The sequence below is a fragment of the Bubalus kerabau genome, chromosome 8, assembly GCF_029407905.1.
Source record: "Bubalus kerabau isolate K-KA32 ecotype Philippines breed swamp buffalo chromosome 8, PCC_UOA_SB_1v2, whole genome shotgun sequence".
Classification (NCBI taxonomy): domain Eukaryota; kingdom Metazoa; phylum Chordata; class Mammalia; order Artiodactyla; family Bovidae; genus Bubalus; species Bubalus kerabau.
In genome coordinates, this window is record NC_073631.1 from 109325477 (window position 1) to 109344088 (window position 18612).

Here is an 18612-nt window from a genome sequence, read left to right on the forward strand (position 1 = left end):
ATGGATGGGAGGGGAATTTGGGGGAGAATGGATACAAGTATATATATGGCTGAGTCCCTTTGAAAAACATCAAAACATGGTTAATCAGCTATACTCCATTGCAAAATAAAAAGTTAAAAAAATACACTCTACATTCTTGTGTAACCAGAACATCTGCTGTAGTCCCATTGTGAACAAACCTTCCTTACTGCAAGGAGGAAGGTGGGCCAATCACAGTGAGGCTCTGGCCTGGAAATGTGGGGTGGTGCCCACTAGGGCCAGACAAAATGCAGAGTTTAGGGGAGGGAGGCACAAGGGAGGTGCAAGTGATTCAGATCTCTGTCCTCAGTCGCCTCATCTGCCAGATTAGGGAGCCCCTCTTGAATATCTACAGGACCTGTCCAACTCTCCTTTCTGGCCTTCTGATAGATTCTACACATTCAACCAGGGGGAGCCCCATAGCTAAGTTTCTTTCCTCACCGGTCTGTGCTGGGGGCTACGAGGAGACCCCCTTCCCACTATGGGCAACCAGGTGATCTGCTGCGTGGCCCTTTGTCTCTTTGGAGCAGGTGAGTCCTGGGTTCAGAGAGCAGATTCCCATCCTAAAGACGCTCAGCTCCAGAGCTAAGCCTTCCCTCACAGCAGCAGCATTGGCTGCCCTCTTGGGCCTTGTTTCCCGAGTTGCTCCCTTTATTCCATAGGCACCATGGCTGCTGGGGTCAGTCAGACCCCTAAATACCTGCTCAAAAAGGAAGGTGGAGCTGTGACCCTGGAATGTGAACAGGATTTTGATTACGACTCAATGTACTGGTACCGACAGGACCCGGGTCTAGGACTGAGGCAGATCTTCTTCTCGCAATTTGTAAACACTGTTCAGAAAGAAGACATAGCTAAAGGCTACAGTGCCTCTCGTGAAAAGAAGCCTTTCTTTCCTCTTACCGTGACATCAGCACAGAAGAACCAGACGGCTCTGTATCTCTGTGCTGCTAGTAGAGACACAGTGACTCAAAGCCACGTCCTCTCTGCACACAAATGAGTCCTGCTTCCCACCAGGTGGCGGGGCTTTTCTGTGTTCAGTACCCTGGTTGTCGGCTTCTTCCTCCTGAACCAGGCACCCAAAGCAGCTGCAGCAGGAACACACGTCGTGGAATGGCACAATCCTGATTCAGCAATCCACTGGGTTGATTCTTAAAAATCGCACCTATCTACATTAGGGGCTTCCCAGATGGCACAGCAGTAAAGAGTCTGCCTGCCAATGCAGGAAATGCAAAAGATGTGGGTTCGATCCCTGGGTCAGGAAGATCCCCTAAAGAAGGACATAGCAACCCACTCCAGTATTCTTGCCTAGACAATCCCATGGACAGAAGAGCCTGGCAGGCTGCAGCGCATGGGGTTCCAAAGAGCCAGATATGACTTAGCGACTAAATCAACTATTGAAAGGAAACAGGTTTTTCCTTCCAGTGGAAGAATTTATGACACAAAAAGCAGATTTTAAAACATCACTTGATTTGAAAACATCCACTGTAAAACTATCGAACTCTTTATTATTTCAGGGTGGTCCTAATACTAAAAAGAACTCTTTGTGAAATTTCATAATGGCTCCCATTCCCATGGCCAAGTTGTAAGAAAGTGACTGTATGAAAGTCAAAAAAGTTAAAGTATCACTCAATGTTTTCTTAGTGGTAAGAAGCCATTACATCAATTACCTTGGAAGAACAATTTCTAGAAAAATACAATCAAATAAGTATAATGTTTCTTGGACACCATACACATAGTTTTTGAATTTAAAAATATACTAGAAAAAATAATGAGTAAATTAGACAAGTCACAAAACCAGTGTAATTGTATAAAAACTTAAATAGTCCAGAATTCTGAGGAAAGAGAAAGGGATATGTGAGAAAAACCTATTGTCATGGCAGCTCTATTCATGGTGACCTCAGGCTGGAAACACCCAAATGACCATCAGCAACACAGTGAACAAATAGCTACCCTTAGGAATGGAATGAAATCTAGCAGAAAAGCAAATGTTATTTGTGAAATCATGGATGGATCTCATAAATGTATGGATCTCTTCTTGAAAAAGAAGCCAGAGCACAGACTGTACAAAGTTAAGACAGCAGCTACATTCTGAGGGTATTTTTAATTTGCTTGTAGAGAAGCATGAGGGGGGCTTCTGGGTTATGAAAATGTCCTATATCTTGATCTGGGTCGTAGGTATATAGATGTACTCATTTGTGAAATTTCACTATGCTGTATCCTCAAGGTTTGTGTAGTCTATTATATGTGGATTTTATATCTCATTTTAAAAGCTTAGAAAAACAACAGTAACAACAGCCACCTCAAAATGTAGTGACTTTAACATATATTATCTCTCATGGTTCTGTGGGTTGAGTGGGCCTGGCTGGGCAGTTCCCATTTGGGGCCGCTCATGCGACTGGATGGACGTGAGTCTGAGTGAACTCCGGGAGATGGTGATGGACAGGGAGGCCTGGCGTGCTGTGATTCATGGGGTCACAAAGACTCGGACACGACTGAGCGGCTGAACTGCACTGAACTGAAGTGATGCGGTCATGGTCAGATAGTCCCTGAACTGAACTGAAGTGATGCGGTCATGGTCAGATAGTCCCTGAGGCGGGAGACGCCTGAGGCTCCAGCCCCCGCACATCCAAGATGGCGTCTTTCCGCGCGTGGCTGGGCCCCGCCCTGGGGCGCCCGGGACAGCTGGGCGCCAGCCTAGCATGTCTGTCTTTCTGCCCTCAGCCCCTCCATGTGGCTACGTGGGTTTCCTTGCAGAATGGTGGCCTCGGGGAAGTGAACATGATTATCTCGTGGCTGGCTTCCCCTAGAGTGAGCATTCGAGAGACCCTGGAGGGATCTATAAGGTTACTTGTGACCCAGCTTCACAAATCATAGCATCACTTCTACCACATTCAGACTATAATAAAGAGATGCATGTACATATAATACATAGATATGTTTAGTATTCAGTCCATTATATGAGGGGACTGGCATAGATACTCATGAAATAAATACTTCATTGAGAAGATGAGGACGTGTTTTTTTCAGTGTGAAGAAGCATTGAGCTTCTAGCCTGGTAGTCCTTATGTTCATCTATGGTTCTAGTGATTAACAAGCATGAGTTGTCTTGATTACTTTGAGGATACGTTACAGAAGTAAAGAATTAACAATGTCATTTACCACACAAACATAGCCATTTCCTTACGTAAGACTAGGAAACTACTATCATTTCAATGATCTAGGCCTCAGTTTCTGTCCTATAACATTGAGAGTTCGGTTAGAACATCTCTGAGGTTCCTTCCAGCAATGTTTGAATGGTTCTTTTATGGAAAAGGGCTTCCCTGGCGCCTCAGATAGTAAAGAATCTGCCTGCAATGCAGGAGACCCAGGTTCACTCCCTGGGTTGGGAAGATCCCCTGGAGAAGGGCATGGCTATCCACTCCAGTATTCTTGCCTGGAGAATCCTATGGACAGAGGAGCCTGATGGGCTATAGTTCAAGAGGTCACAGAGTTGGACATGACTGAGCAACCTTCACTTCCGCTTGTTTGAAAGAAGGGTGGATCCTGCATCAGTGGCAATGATGACCACCAGGGGGCAGACGAGAGCATCCTTAGAATATGCAGACTCTCAGCCCTCCTTCTAGGGGTGGAGAAGAAATGGCAAAGTCATTTCTTTCTTCTGAGAAGTGTGGTGTGAGGCCAGTTCCTGAAGATGCTGGTGCTTCTGCTGCTTCTAGGACACAGTACGAGCCTTATTAGCTAAGTAGTTGGGTCAAGTGTCTGTGTGTGTGTGTGTGTGTGTATGTGTGTGTTGGCATGAGTGAAGTGATAGGGATTGTGGACTTTCATAATTTTTGAAGCTTTTTTGACTGCTTGGTTTGTGGGATCTTAGTTCCCCCACCAGGCATTGAACCTGGTCCCTGGCAGTGAGAACACTGAATCCTAACCACTGGACCAGCAGGGAATTCCTTAGACTGTGGATTTTTTTACACTGGAAAAAATGAGAGGGGACATTCCATGCTATTTGAAGGTGTAAAGGGTAGGGTGAGGAGCCACCAGTCAGGAGAGATGGGGGATGAGAAGCCTAAGAATTAGGACAGGATGATTTCACAAAACAAACAGGATTCCCTTGGACCCACGAGAAAGGCGAGCAAGTGAGCAAGGCTGTGGTTTTCTGCCTATGGTCATGTCTTCCTGTCCTGCTGGGCTCTCACCTCCTTGACCTGTGTCTCAGCAGGCTCTGGGCTTGGTGCTCTCGTCTCTCAGCAGCCCCGCAGGGCTGTCAGTAAGAGTGGAGCCTCTGTGACCATCGAGTGCCGTGCAGTGGACCTTCAAGCTACAGCCGTGTTCTGGTACCGTCAGTTCCCGAAACGAGGCCTCGAGCTGATGGCAACTTCTAATGAGGGCACTAATGCCACATACGAACAAGGTTATAACAAGGACAAGTTTCCCATCAGTCATCCAGACCGAACATTTTCATCTCTGATGGTGACAAGTGTGGATCCTGCAGACAGCGGCCTCTACTTCTGTGGTGCTAGAGACACAGCGCTGGGCAGAGATCAGAGACCCAGACAAGAATCCTGGTAGCAACCCCCTTCCCCACCCCACTGAACCATGGGGCCCTGTGGAAGGAGGTGTGGGGAGAGAAAAGCCACAGCCTCTCTGACTGAGTCATCTGTGGCTGTGTGTGTAGAGAGAGAAAGGGAGAGAAAATATCTGAGAGCGGGGAGAAGGTATGGTGTTTGAGAACTAGCCATATGGAAATGGAGCTAGGCCTATCAATGGCCAACCAACCTGGAAAGTTCCCTGGGCTGAAAATTATAAAATCTGGATTTTTTTTTTTCTGATTCTCCCACATGCTAATCATAAGTTCTTAGATAAATTGACACATAATCCTATAGGTAGATCCAAAAGGCTTCTATAAAGCAATGAATACTTCAGTAATGGGCTTCCCTGGTGGCTCAGACAGTAAGGAATCCATCTGCAATGCAGGAGACGGGAGTTTGATCCATCCCTCGGTTGAGAAGTTCCCCTGGAGAAGGGAATGGCAACACAATCCAGTAACTTGCCTGGAAAATTCCATGGACAGAGCAGCCTGGCAGGCTATAGTCCATAGGATCACAAAGAGTCAGACATGACTGAGTGACTAACTCTTTTCTAATAAACACTGAAGTGTTTTCCTCCAAGAAAATTCAGCACTGTCTTGTTACCATCCTAGACTCTCAAGACAAATGGAATCATTAAGCAGCCAAGTAGAGATGTTCACTCATGAAAGAATTCAGGGATGTGCTATATACAGTATTGAGGTTGATGAAAGAACAGGGTAGGACTGGATGGGGCAACCCTCTACACCCAAGTACAGAGCATGCGCAGAACCTTCACAAAGGGATCAGAGGGAGGAGAAGACAAAAAGGATAAATAAGAAAGACTTCAAACAACAAGGCTTGTCTACAAAACTAGAAAGTTCTGTCAGAAGCCACAAGCTAGTAAGTGAAGCACTGAGTTTAAACCTCTAGAAAAATCCTTTTCTAGGAAAAGAAAAATCACACATTGACTGTAAATCTTGTATAGCCCAGTAAAAATAAGCAAAAGATATTAACATGCACTTTGGAGAAGAAACATCTGTAATCAATACACATTGATTTCCTGGTGATCAAGAAACATGGAGAAAGATGCAATTATATGTAAACTGATATCCATTTGATTAGCAAAATATAAAAAGCCTAGAAATAGAGTCTTTCAAATTGTGGTGCTGGAGAAGACTCTTGAGAGTCCCTTGGACTGCAGGAGATCCAGCCAGTCCACCCTAAAGGAAATCAGTCCTGAATATTCACCGGAAGGACTGATGCTGAAGCTGAAGCTCCAATATTTTGACCACCTGGGGTGAAGACCTGACTCATTGGAAAGACCCTTATGCTGGGAAAGACTGAAAACAAGAGGAGAAGGGAGCAACAGAAGATGAGATGGGTGGATGGCACCAGCGACTCAGTGGACCCAACTTTAAGCAAACTCAGCGAGATAGTGATAGACAGGGAAGCCTGGTGTGCTGCAATCCATGGGGTCACAAAAGAGTCTGGACACGACTTGGTGACTAAACAACAACAACACGCATGTGATATCAAAAAGGAGAGACAATGAAAGAAAGAACCGAAGGGATATTGAAGCTAGGACAATGATGGTGGCAGTGCTAGAAATACAGGGAAATTAGTTTTAAAACATAATTAGGAAATGAAATCAAGACCTGGGTAATTGATAAATCAAGAGAGGCAATAGATGGAGAGGAAGGTTTTGACTACAAATCAGATGAATCAGGAGGACCATGTGGGAAGAAGATCATGATTTTCTTGACATGGGGGATGCCTCTGAGACAGAAATCTCACCAGAAATATGCAGAAAGCAGTGGTATGTAGGAGTCAGGGGCTCAAAAAATGGACCTGGGTGAAGGTAAAAATTTGGGACAATTTCCATAATTGGAAGAATGAAAGTGCCTTCTTGATCCCTTGATGACAGAATACACAAAGTAAAGATCAAAGGACTGAGGACAGAGATCTGAGGAGCCCACTCACCTTGAATGTGGCCTAAGAGATTAAATTTAATCAACTGATCAATAACACCAATGAGTACTGGATCAGTGACTGTGTAACTAAGTACCAGTAGCAAATCTCTGCAGTACTCCAGCAGGTCACCACATGCATGGCCGCATGTTTCCTATCCTGATGATTCTTGGGGTTCTGGCTGCCACTCTGCAGCATAGAGAAACTCCCCACTCGCCACACAGGAGGTGAAGACATCCTGAGACCAGAGGGCCTGTGAGAAGTGTGCCCCTCTGACCATCGAGTCAGTCAGTCAGTCAGAGTTATCAGGGCTTCCCTTTGGCAAAGAATCCTCCCGCAATGCAGGAAACTCCGGTTCAACTCCTGGGTCGGGAAGATCCACTGGAGAAGGGATAGGCTACCCACTCCAGTATTCTTGGGCTTCCCTTATGGCTCAGCAGGTAAAGAATCTGCCTGCAATACGGGAGACCTGGGTTCGGTCCCTAGGATGGGAAGATCCCCTGGAGAAGGGAAAGGCTACCCACTCCAGTATTCTGGCTTGAAGAATCCCATGGACGGGCGCAGAGTCGGACACAACTGAGAGACTTTCACTTGAGCACTAGGGGGTGATCTGGGTCTTTCTGTAAAACAGCGCATAGAGAGCAGCACCAACCTTCCTTCATTTGAGAAGTTGTCTGATACTTCTGGAAACTCAGGTGAGATCTTTGAGGTAGTGGTTGTGAAAGCATGAGTAGGGATTAATCAGATCCATTGCACCTGCCTTCACTAATCAAGGTCGTTTTGAGACTTGCTTGGCCTCCAAGTGGTATGTATCCTGAATAAGATGTTTGTCTGAGTTATTTTCCAGGAAACTGCCGGTAGTGCAGTAACACCAGCAACCCTCCTCCTAGAGAAGCACAGGTGTCTGCCTGGGGACCTTTTGACCTCAAAGGATCCAAGACTCCATTCTCAGATCTTGCTGAGCACTTCTGTGGTGAAAGGGCAGAGGCTATAGCTCAGTTACCCCAGCAGAGAAGGACAACGCATGCACGTTTTTTCAGTCACCCTCCCCCAAGCTTCCCAAGCGCCCCAGGCTCCCCATGTGCACGTGCTCAGTAGCTAACTCGTGCCCGACACTTTGCGACCCCATGGATGTAGCCCGCCAGGCTCCTCTGTTCATGGGATTCTCCAGGCAAGAATACTGAAGTGGGTTGCCATTTCCTTCTCCAGGGGATCATCCCAACCCAGGGATTGAACCCACATCCCTTGCATTGGCAGGGTGGATTTCTTTACCACTGAGCCACCAGGGAAGCCCATATCTCAGACCATCAGGTCATGCTTCATTTGTGACCCTGTAAATACCCTGTGCCCCTTGCCTTTGCGGAGGCAGATTTGAGGTCTTGTTTTCCCTGGTGGCTCAGTGGTAAAGAACCCACAGGCCAATGCCGGAGACATGGATTTGATCCCTGGGTCGGGAAGATCCCCTGGAAAAGGAAACGACAACCCACTCTAGTATTCTTGTCGGGAGAATCCCATGGATAGAAGAGCCTGGAGGGCTACAATTCATGGGTCGCAGAGTCAGCCCTATGGGGTAGGGGGGCCAGGGATACCATTGCTTGGCTGGCTTGAGAAGAAGCCCTTACTTGCTGAAAACATCTGAGTCTCAGCAGTTTGACTCCTTGTACTTAGGGCAAAATGAACGTGGTAACAGTTGGGAGAATGATTTGCAGCTATCCTGGGATGACAATAGGGCTTGAAAATAGGAGGATCTAATTCTGCACTTCCTAATCCCCAGAGCATGTATCACAGTCTACAGTACCAGTAGTTGTTCTGGTCACACGTCATTGATAAGTAAGTCAGTGAATGTCATCACTAGTTCTGCTCCATATTGTGTTGAATTTCCAGCCTGGCAAAACAAGAAAAAAGCATGAAAATGAAAAAAGAAGGGGGAAAGAGTGATTATAGACAGAGGACAAGTTTAGAAGGTACGAAGGAATCTAAAGAAGCATTGTATTATTTATAATAACATTTAATAAGTTAATGAAATTAACATAAAGTCAGTTTATTCCCACATACTAGCAATAGATTTTTAAAGAGAGATTGTTTAGTAACAGAAAATATAAAAGATAATACACCTAAATCTATACAAAGATAAACAATTCAGAAATTGATTAAATTTTAGAGGAAGGCATTTTAAAATCTGAAATAACTGAAGTTACATGCCATGATCATGAATAAGTTAAAGTGAGTGAGGTCTCTTAGTCGTGCCCGACTGTTTGGGACCCCATGGACAGTAGCCTGCACCAAGCTTATCCATCCATGGGATTTTCCAGGCAAGAGTACTGGAGTGGGTTGCCACTTCCTTCTCCAGGGAATCTTCCCGACCCAGGGATCGAACCCACATCTCCTGCATTGTAGACAGACGCTTTACCGTCTGAGCCTCCAGGGAAGTCCATGAATAAGTTAAACCAGTACTAAAAGTATTCCAATTTCAGCACTATCATCTATGTATTCACTACAGCACTAAACAAAGTCACAAGAGGAATTTCATGAAATTTGACAAAAGTAGTCAAAATTTAAGTGGAAAAAAGAGGAGAGAATACTCAAGATAATATTAAAGAACTACAAAGTGATGTGAGTTTGAAATCTAATCATCAAATTATTTTATAATTTTGTAGAACTAAGTGGACAAATGGAAAATCATAAATTTAAAATAGCTATGCATTTTAGCTATGCATATACAGGCACTTAATATGTGGTAAAGCCACCACTGCAGGTATGTAGGGGAGCAATGCAATATACTAGCTCTTCTGGGACAAGTAATTCTCCACAAGAAGAAAAATTAATCTAAACTCTTTCTCACAACATAAGCAAAAAAAAAAAATTCTAAAAGGATTAAATCCTTAAATGCAACATTTAAATTATTATCTATATGGTAAATATTATAGGAATATATTTTTATGAACTTGAGCTATGGAAACATTGATTATAAAGAATTAAAGAATTCACACCTTCCCCCCAAAAAAAGAATGATAGACTTTACTAAATAAGAAATATCAACAAAAAAGTTACAAAGAGTTAAAACACAAGTCACAAATTGAAAAGATATTAGCATACATGTAAATGACAAAGTTTAGTATCTGAGATATATGAAGAACTGTTACAAATAAATGCTAGTTAGTCTACCAAAAGTATGAGAAAACAGCAATGTACAGAAAAACCAGTGGCCTATAAATGTATTAATTCAGAATATCAATCTCCTTAGCAATCATAAAAATGCAAGCTAAAGCTATAGTGAGATATCACTTTAACCTAGCAGACTGACAAATTAAAAGAACAGTACATGCCAGTGTACTAGATGCTAGACGAGGAACATTTGAATGTAGTTCATAGACTGTTGTGGGACTATTTATTTGCTTAACTAATTTGGAAACCATTTTGTCTTGCTATGTATAATAAAGACATGGTGACCCTAAGGCTCAATTTTTACAGTCCCAGGTATAGAGAAACTTTACCCCTATGTATGTAAAGAACTGTGTAAGAGTACACTCCTATTTATTGTAGCATTAAAATCTGGGTAAAAAAAACAACAACTAGGGTGCATGAGGTTAAATGGATAATAGATTCTGACAAACTAGTAAATGGAATTCTACATATTAGTGAAGCTGATTTATCTGAAACTACATGAGACAACATGATTTAATATCATAGGCATATGTTGAATGAAAAAAGAGCATGGCCAAGAAAAAGAACTCCCTCAAAAACATTTAAAAGCCATACAACACTGATTAATACAAAATTTGCAGATTCTTACATAAATGAGAAAAACTGTAATGAAAAGCAAGTGAATAAAAATATGAACTTCAGGAGTGTAGTTACATGGACATGGTAGAAAAACAACAATAAAGTCTATAAAAATAACACAGGGGCTTAAAAACTCTTAGTGCTAATCTAACTCCTAAGCTGATTGATTCAAACAAGAGGATTCACTTTATTTTTTCCCTAAATGCATTGCATATTCATCATAAATATTATTTTGCATAAGTTCAACATTTAATTTTTTAATTTAAAGAGGCAGATATATGATTTTTTTAAGTGCAGTGGAAACTATGATTGATAACAGCAAGCTGTTCATCATCTGAGAGGGAAGGGAGGAGGCAAATCTACAAGGTAAAAAAGGAAATAAAATGTTAATATGCAAATAACTTTTATTTTTAAAGAAATAATGAAAGAGTAGAATCAGGAGAAAGAAAATTAAAGCAGTTCGAAATCCACACAAGTTGTTTAACCAGCTTGCTCTGCCCTCCCAGGCTGTGCAACGTTAGTCTCGTTTTCCATATGATGACCACGAAAAGTAATCATGTCACAAGCAGGTGCTGAAGGGGGATGAGGAGCCTTAGAGAAAAAGTTCCTGCCCTGCTTTCTCCCTGAGCCAGCCATGTGCCTCAGCCTTCTGTGCTGTGCAGCTTTTTTTTCTTCTGGGGAGCAGGTGAGGTGAATTTATTGGATTTCAGTTACAGGACTTTCTCCTGTGGCTGCAAAATGAGGATTTCTCCTGGGCTTTCACTGCACTTTCTCTCTCTTTCCTTACAGGTTCCACGGACATTGAGGTCACCCAGAGTCCCAGTCATCTGGTCAAAGGAAATGACCGGAAAGCAAAGATGGATTGTGTCCCCATAAAAGGACACTCTTATGTTTACTGGTATCGCAAGAACCTGGAAGAAGCATTAGAATTTTTGGTTTACTTTCAGAAGCAAGACATTGTGGAAGATACAGCCATGTTTCAACAGCAATTTTCAGCTGAGTGCCCCCCAAACTCACCCTGCAGCCTGGAAATCAACTCCACAGAGGCAGCGGACTCAGCTCTGTATTTCTGCGCCAGCAGCCAGTCCAGAGTGCTGCATGTCAGCTCTTCTTAGAGCACAAACTCACCGTGGACCCAGCTCAGGAAATCAGTGGTGTTGTAGGAGGGTAGGAACTAACAGAAACCCACCTTAAAAGAGCATAAAGCAGAAGGAAAAATCTGTAAATGGCTACACAGGATGAGCAGAAGGGGAGGTGGAAAACAGCTGGTGGGAACACAAACCCAAGGGTGGGGCAGGAAGCTGTAAGGGGTCTCAGGTTCCCCAGTTGGCAGGGTATCTGGCAAAGGAGACACAGGATGTGACCTTGATGGGTTCCTAACAATCTTTATTAAAATATGCACTCTGAGCTTTTCATCTGGCAATGCTGTACCTTCAGCAATAAGGATAATCGGCAAGTCATCTGTCTTCCCCGGGCACCCTAATCACCTGGCTCTGCACGTTCATTAATCCAGACCCAGAGACTCCTCAGGGTTCATCACCACTTCTCTCAGCTGTCCCTGCCAGAGAAACTGGGCAAGAAACTCAGCAACTCCCTTTGTCCACATTCCTGCAATCGTGCAACTTTTAAAAGCATCTTTGAGGCATAACATACCCACAACAAAAAACACCCATGTTAGGCACATACTGATGTATTTTGACAAGTTTTTACACCCATGTAACCAGCATGAGAAGCAAGACACAAAACGTTTCCCCCTTCCCAAAACATCCCCCAGGGCATCTTACTGATGTCCTTTTAAACTTCTCTCACTATTGCTTTGTATATTTTTCTTTATCAATCATGTTCTGCATGTATTTTGTTGAATTTTTCTTAGTTTTTCCTGAAATTATTTTAAGAGATATATTATGAATGCACTTTTTAATACTCATAAGGAATTTATTTATTAAAATATTTTTTGCAAAGACTTTATATTTTAATACTTTGATTTAGTCTTTACATTTCTCGGTTGATGTCTCAACCTCAGTATACAGGTTTATAGAAAAGGACCTTTTCCAGAAGTTAGTGTTTACTGACAACCAAAACTGAGATCACAAAAGTAGCCTCATTTTCTGTGTGCCCAACTGTTAGGACTGCTCTGCTTTAAAGTAAAAGAGACTAAATCAAACATATTGTTACAGTTAAGAAGAAATATATTTTGCTTATGAAAATAAGCTAGTGAGTTAAGAATAATTAAGGAGAATATTTGACAAAGCACATGATTTGCAAAGAAAAATGTGGATGCTGCCTCTCTGCTGGTCAATCTGTGAATACATTTCTTATTTTTCCCATCGGCCAGTTCCGCAATTAATGTTGTTAAAAGGTCTGTACTACAGATTTACTGCAGTCTCTGTCAAAGTGCCTATGACCAGAACTAAAACAAATAGTTGTAAAATTGGTATGACACCACGTAAGACCCCAGATAGTGAAAGCAATCAAGAGAAAAAAGAACAAAGCTAGAGATACTACAATCTCTGATGTCAGTGAATGCTCAAAGCTGCAATAATCAAAACAGAATGGAACAGGTGCAAAAAGGGACACAGAACGGAGAGCCCAGACATAAACCCAAGCTTGTATGGTCAGTTCAACTACGGCAAAGAATGCAGGAATATACAGTTTGGAAACAACTTCCTCCTCAATAAGCAGTACTAGTGAAACTGGACAACTACATAACAGAATGAAGTTAGGACATTTCCTCACCCCACACACAAATATAAACTCAAAATGGATTAAAGACCAACCTGTAAGGCAGGAAACCATAAAACTCCCAGAAGAAAATCCAGGCAGAGCATTCTTTGACATCGATTGTAGCACTGTTTCTTTTGATCTGTCTCTACAAAGAAAAGAAACAAAAGTAAAAATAAACAAACGGGACCTAATCAAGATTAAAATCTTCTCACAGAAAAAAAGAAGAGACAAAAAAAGTTGTTGAAACAAAAATCCAACCTGATGAATGGAAGAAAATATTTGCAAAAAATAACACCAGTAAAGCATTAATATCCAAAATATCTAAACAGTTCAGGCAATTCAATTTAAAAACCACAAAACAACCCAATTACAAATTGGGTATAAGATCTCTCATCTCCTTGATTGGTTGCCGTGCAAACAAACCTCTTCTTGCTCCAAACATGGGCATCTAGTTCCTCTTTGTCTTCCTGTGGGTCAGCCAAGATGAACCTGGTCCAGCAGCATTGGGGATAATGATTTGCAGATATCCTGGCATGCCAGTAACTCCTTTAATGGTAAGATCTAATGTTACACTTTGTAACCCCCATAGCATCTACCACATATCCAGTATCTGTAGTTGTCTACGTCAAATATAGCTGATGAATAAGTAAATGAATGTGACCACAATTTCTAGTCAAGACTGTGCTGAATTTCAAACCAGCAGAACAAGACAAAAGAGTGTGAATAAGAAAAGGAGGAAAAAAGTGATTAAAGACAGATGGCAAATTTAGAAGAACCAAAGGAATCTAGAGAAGTATTGCATTATCAACAACAACAAATTTAATAAGTACTGAATTTAACATGAATATAAAAAGTCAGTTTATTTTTATTCTGGCAACAAACAGTTAAAAATATTTTTAGGGAGGGACCATTTACAAATTCTAAAATAACATAAAATACATAAAAACAAATTGATTAGGTAAATGAGACTTTAATACAGAAAAATATTAAATCTTAAAGGAAAACATTTTAAAAATCTGAAATAAGTGAAGATTTATACCATGATCATGAAACAATTAAACCAGTAGTGTTTCTGCAGTATTATCTATGAATTCAATGCAGCAGAAAACAAAATCACAATAGGTATTTTCATGAAATTTGATGAAAGTAAACTGAAATTTATGTGAAATAAAGAGAATAGGGAAGATAATATTGAACAAGTAGAAAATGAGGTGGTTCCTCTTTGAATCAGCAAACCATTTCCTAATTTGGGACAATGAAAAAGGCGTACGAATTTACAAACGGAAAATCATAGACTTGAAAGGGCAGCATGCTTATGTAGGCATATTACATATGATAGAGCCACCACTGCGTGTATGCAGAGCAATAAGGCACACACAAAATGCTCTTCTGGGACAAGTTGTTATAAAAGATCTTTAACATTAAAATTCCATACATTATAAAACAATTAAATGCTTTAGTGCAACCTTCAAAATGTCAGCTGTGTGATAAATAACTTGTGAATTTATCCTTATGAACTTGGAGTATGAAAGCGTTGCTTATAAAGAATTAAATGTGTACACTCCATAACAAGAATGTAGACCCAACTAAATTAGAAGTATCAATAAAAAACACTCCAGGCAGTCTCCTGGGGTCTGTTGGCTAAGACTCGGTGTTCTCAGTGCAGGGGGCCCAGGTTCCATCCCTGGCCAGGGGACTAGACCCCACAGGCTGCAACAGTGAGCCTGTGTGCCACAGCCAAGACCCTGAGCAGCCAAAGAGATGCATAAACATATTGTTAAAAAATTACAAAGAGTGAAACACAAGCCACAAAATCAAAAGGTATTAGTAACAAATGTAACTGACAAAATTTGGTAACCAGAATATGTAAGGACCTGTTGCAAATAAGTAATGGCTACCAAACCAAAAAGAAATGCGGGCTTAGCAGTGTACAGAAAACACTGCTGCTGCTGCTGCTGCTGTCGCATCAGTCCTGCCCGACTCTGTGCGACCCCAGAGACGGCACATAGACCTCCGCCGTCCCTGGGATTCTCCAGGCAAGAACACTGGAGTGGGTTGCCATTTCCTTCTCCAATGCATGAAAGTGAAAAGTGAAAGTGAAGTCGCTCAGTCGCATCTGACTCTTAGCGACCCCATGGACTGCAGCCCACCAGGCTCCTCCATCCATGGGATTTTCCAGGCAAGAGTACTGGAGTGGGGTGCCATTGCCTTCTCCGACAGAAAACACTAGTGGCCTGTAAACAGAAAAAAATATATTCAACCTCCTTAACAATCATAAAAGTGCAAACTAAGACTATAGCCAGATACCACTTTATCCTAATAGACTGGCAAAAGAATTGTGCCAATTGAGTCCTAGATGTGTAACACTAGAAAACACACAATAAAATGTTCTTGCGATCATTTGACTTAATTAACTTGGAAAGCATTTTGTCTCAATATGCAAAGTTAACGTGGTGACCCTAGTGTTCAATTTTTATATGCCCAGGTATAGAGAAATCTTACAACTTGGTTTATAAAGAAAGGTATGAGAATGTAGTCCCGTTTGTACTAGTACCAAAATCTAGAGGAAAAAACTACTGTGAATAAATTCAAGAATGGATAATAAATTCTGAAAAACTAATAAATGGAATTCTACTTATTAATGAAATTGAATTATCTAAAATTATGTGCAAAACATGAATTATTGGCACAGACACACTACTGAATAAAAAAGAACATTACCGGAACAAAGGATAAACAGAATGAACCCCTTAGATAATTTTCAAAGACATAAAACACTGATGAATAAATAATTTACAGAATCTTATATAAATCTAAAAGTGATAATAGAAAGTGAGTAAAAATTTGAACTTCGGGATTATGGTTACCTAGACCTGGTAGAAAAGAATGATAGAATCTAGAAAAACAAGGACTTAAAAATTCTCTGGGAAAATTTACCTTCCAAACTGATTGCTTCAGGCAATATCATTCATTTTATTATTTGACTAGATATATTGCAGGTTCATCACAAATATTTCTTTTGTACAGTTCAAAATTTGGTTTGCTAACATAAAGTAGCTGCTATCCCACTTTGTAAGAGCAGCAGAAGTTATGATTGACATACCGCAAGTTGTATGGTTCATGGTCTGAGAGGGAAGGGAGGAGGAGAGGGGGCAAACGCACAAATTTAAAAAGCAAATAAATTATTCATGAGAAATGACTTTATATTTAAAGAAGTGATGGAAGAGCAGAATCAGGAAACAGAAAGTCAAAGCAGGTTGGAATGCATACTGATTATTTCACAGCCTTCCTTGTCCTGTCAGCCTATGAAATATTATGGTCTCAGGTACCCGGGAACTGTGAGGACCACAGGAAGTGACCACGTCACAAGGAGGTGCTGAAAGGGGAGGAGGCGCCTGAGAGGAAACGCCGCTGCCCTGCTTTCTCCTGGAGCCAGCCATGAGCCTCAGCTTCCTGTGCTGGGTGGCTCTTTTTCTCTGGGGAGCAGGTGAGGCAAATGTATTGGACTTTCTCCTATGGCTGCCAAATCAGGCTCCCTCTAAGGCTTTTTGTGAACTTTCTCTTTCCTTACAGGCTCTATGGACACTGAGGTCACCCAAAGTCCCAGTCATCTGGTCAAAGAAAAAGACCAGAAAGCAAAGATGGATTGTGTCCCCATAAGAGGACATGCTTCTGTTTACTGGTATCGCAAGAAGCTGGAAGCATTTGAGTTTTTGGTTTATTTGTGGAATGGAAAAATTACAGAAGATACAGCCATGTTCAAACAGCGATTTTCAGCTGAGTGCCCCCAAAACTCACCCTGCAACCTGGAAATCAACTCCACCGAGGCAGCGGACTCAGCTCTGTACTTCTGTGCCAGCAGCCAGTCCACAGTGCTGCACGTCAGCTCTTCTTAGAACACAAACTCACCGTGGACCCAGCTCAGGAAATCAGTGGTGTCGTAGGAGGGTAGGAACTAACAGAAACCCACCTTGAAAGAGCATAAACCAGATGGAAAAATCTGTAAATGGCCACACAGGATGAGCAGAAGGAAAGACTGAAAACAGCTGGTGGGAACACAAACCCAAGAATGGGAAAGAAAGCTGTAAGGGGACTCAGATTCCCCAGTTTGCAGGGTATCTGGCAAAGGAGACACAGGATGTGACCTTGCTGGGTTCCTAACAATCTTTATTAAGACGTGTAATTTTGAGCTTTTCACTTGGCAAAACTGTGCCTTCAGAAATAATCAGCAGGGGCACCCTGATCGCCTTGCTCAGCACATTCATTGATCCAGACCCAGGGACTCCTTAGAGGTTCATGGCTGCTTCTCTCCGCTGTCCCTGCCAGAGGAGCTGAGCAAGAATCTCAGCAACTCCCTAGGCCCTGAATACTATGATTACACAAGCTTTAAAAGCAACAACTCTGCAATAAAATGCACCCAATTTGAGTATATGTTTCAATACTTTTTGACGAGATTTTGCACCTCTATCGATAGATGGCATGACAATCAAGACACAGAATACTTCTCCCTCCCCTAAAAGTCCCTCCTTGCTATTTTACTGAGGTCTTTTTAAGTTCTTTAAGCTTGGCTTCTTATTTTTTAATCATAAGATCATAGCATCCAATCCATCATTTCCTGGCAAATAGATGAGGAGAAATTGGAAACAATGAAAGGTTTTATTTTCCTGGGCTCCCAAATCACTGCAGATGGTGACTGCAGGCATGAAATTAAAAGATGCTTGCTCCTTGGAAGCAAAGCTATTACAAACCTAGACAGCATATTCAAAAGCAGAGACATTACTTTGCTGATAAGGTCTGTCTAGTCAAAACTATGGTTTTTCCAGTAGTCATGTGTGGATGTGAGGGTTGGATCATAAATGAAGCTGAGCGCCAAAGAATTGATGCTTCTGAACTATGGTGTTAGAGAAGACTCTTGTGGTGCTGGAGAGCCCCTTGGACTGCAAGGAGATGAAACCAGTCAATCCTAAAGGAAATCAGTTCTGAATATTCATTGGAAGGACTGATGCTGAAGCTAAAGCTCTGATACTTTGACCACCTGATATGAAGCCCTGACTCATTGGAAAGGACCCTGATGCTGGGAAAGATTGAAGGCAGGAGAAGTGGGTGACAGAGTATGAGATGGTTGGATGGAATCACCAAGTCGATGGCAAGCTTTGGGAGTTGGTGACGGACAGAGATGCCTGGTGTGCTACAGTCCATGGGATCACAAAGTGTTGGACACGACTGAGCGACTGAACAGAACTAAACTGAAAAGTCATAAAAATGCAAACTAAAACTAGAGTGATATGCTATTTTATCCTAATAGACTAGCAAAGGTTAAAGAACATTCAGTGCCAGGACTTCCATGGACGTCTAGTGGTTAAGATGCTGGACTTCCCTGCAGAGGGCGCTGGTTCTAGCCCTGTTCAGGGTACTAGTAAACCACATGCCACCTGGCACAGCCAGCAATTTTAAAACTTAGAAAGAGTAGTACCAATTGAATTTTAGATGTGCAACCCTAGAAAATACACAACAGTTGCTGGGATTATTTATTTGGCTTAATTTGGAAAGCATT

At 42.0% G+C, this 18612-nt stretch overlaps 1 long non-coding RNA gene and 4 gene segments (V, D, J or C); 4 read left to right on the plus strand and 1 right to left on the minus strand.

Moving 5' to 3' along the window:
- The first annotated feature begins 471 nt into the window (after positions 1–471).
- LOC129658434 (T cell receptor beta variable 19-like) lies at positions 472–1015 on the plus strand. The segment is given in 2 exon segments: positions 472–548; positions 681–1015. Coding segments are annotated over 2 exon segments (384 nt in total).
- Positions 1016–3709: 2694 nt separating this feature from the next.
- Positions 3710–4584, plus strand: LOC129658435 (T cell receptor beta variable 20-1-like). The segment is given in 2 exon segments: positions 3710–3740; positions 4235–4584. Coding segments are annotated over 2 exon segments (381 nt in total).
- A 6369-nt stretch (positions 4585–10953) lies between these two features.
- LOC129659602 (T cell receptor beta variable 16-like) lies at positions 10954–12175 on the plus strand. The segment is given in 2 exon segments: positions 10954–11019; positions 11124–12175. Coding segments are annotated over 2 exon segments (377 nt in total).
- LOC129659607 (uncharacterized) lies at positions 10954–13192 on the minus strand. The gene is made up of 3 exons (XR_008718147.1): positions 13112–13192; positions 11352–11523; positions 10954–11245 (listed from the first exon to the last, which is right to left on the minus strand). It is a non-coding gene; the product is annotated as an uncharacterized LOC129659607 (long non-coding RNA).
- Positions 13193–16389: 3197 nt separating this feature from the next.
- On the plus strand, positions 16390–16954 carry LOC129658436 (T cell receptor beta variable 16-like). The segment is given in 2 exon segments: positions 16390–16545; positions 16632–16954. Coding segments are annotated over 2 exon segments (372 nt in total).
- Positions 16955–18612: the final 1658 nt, after the last annotated feature.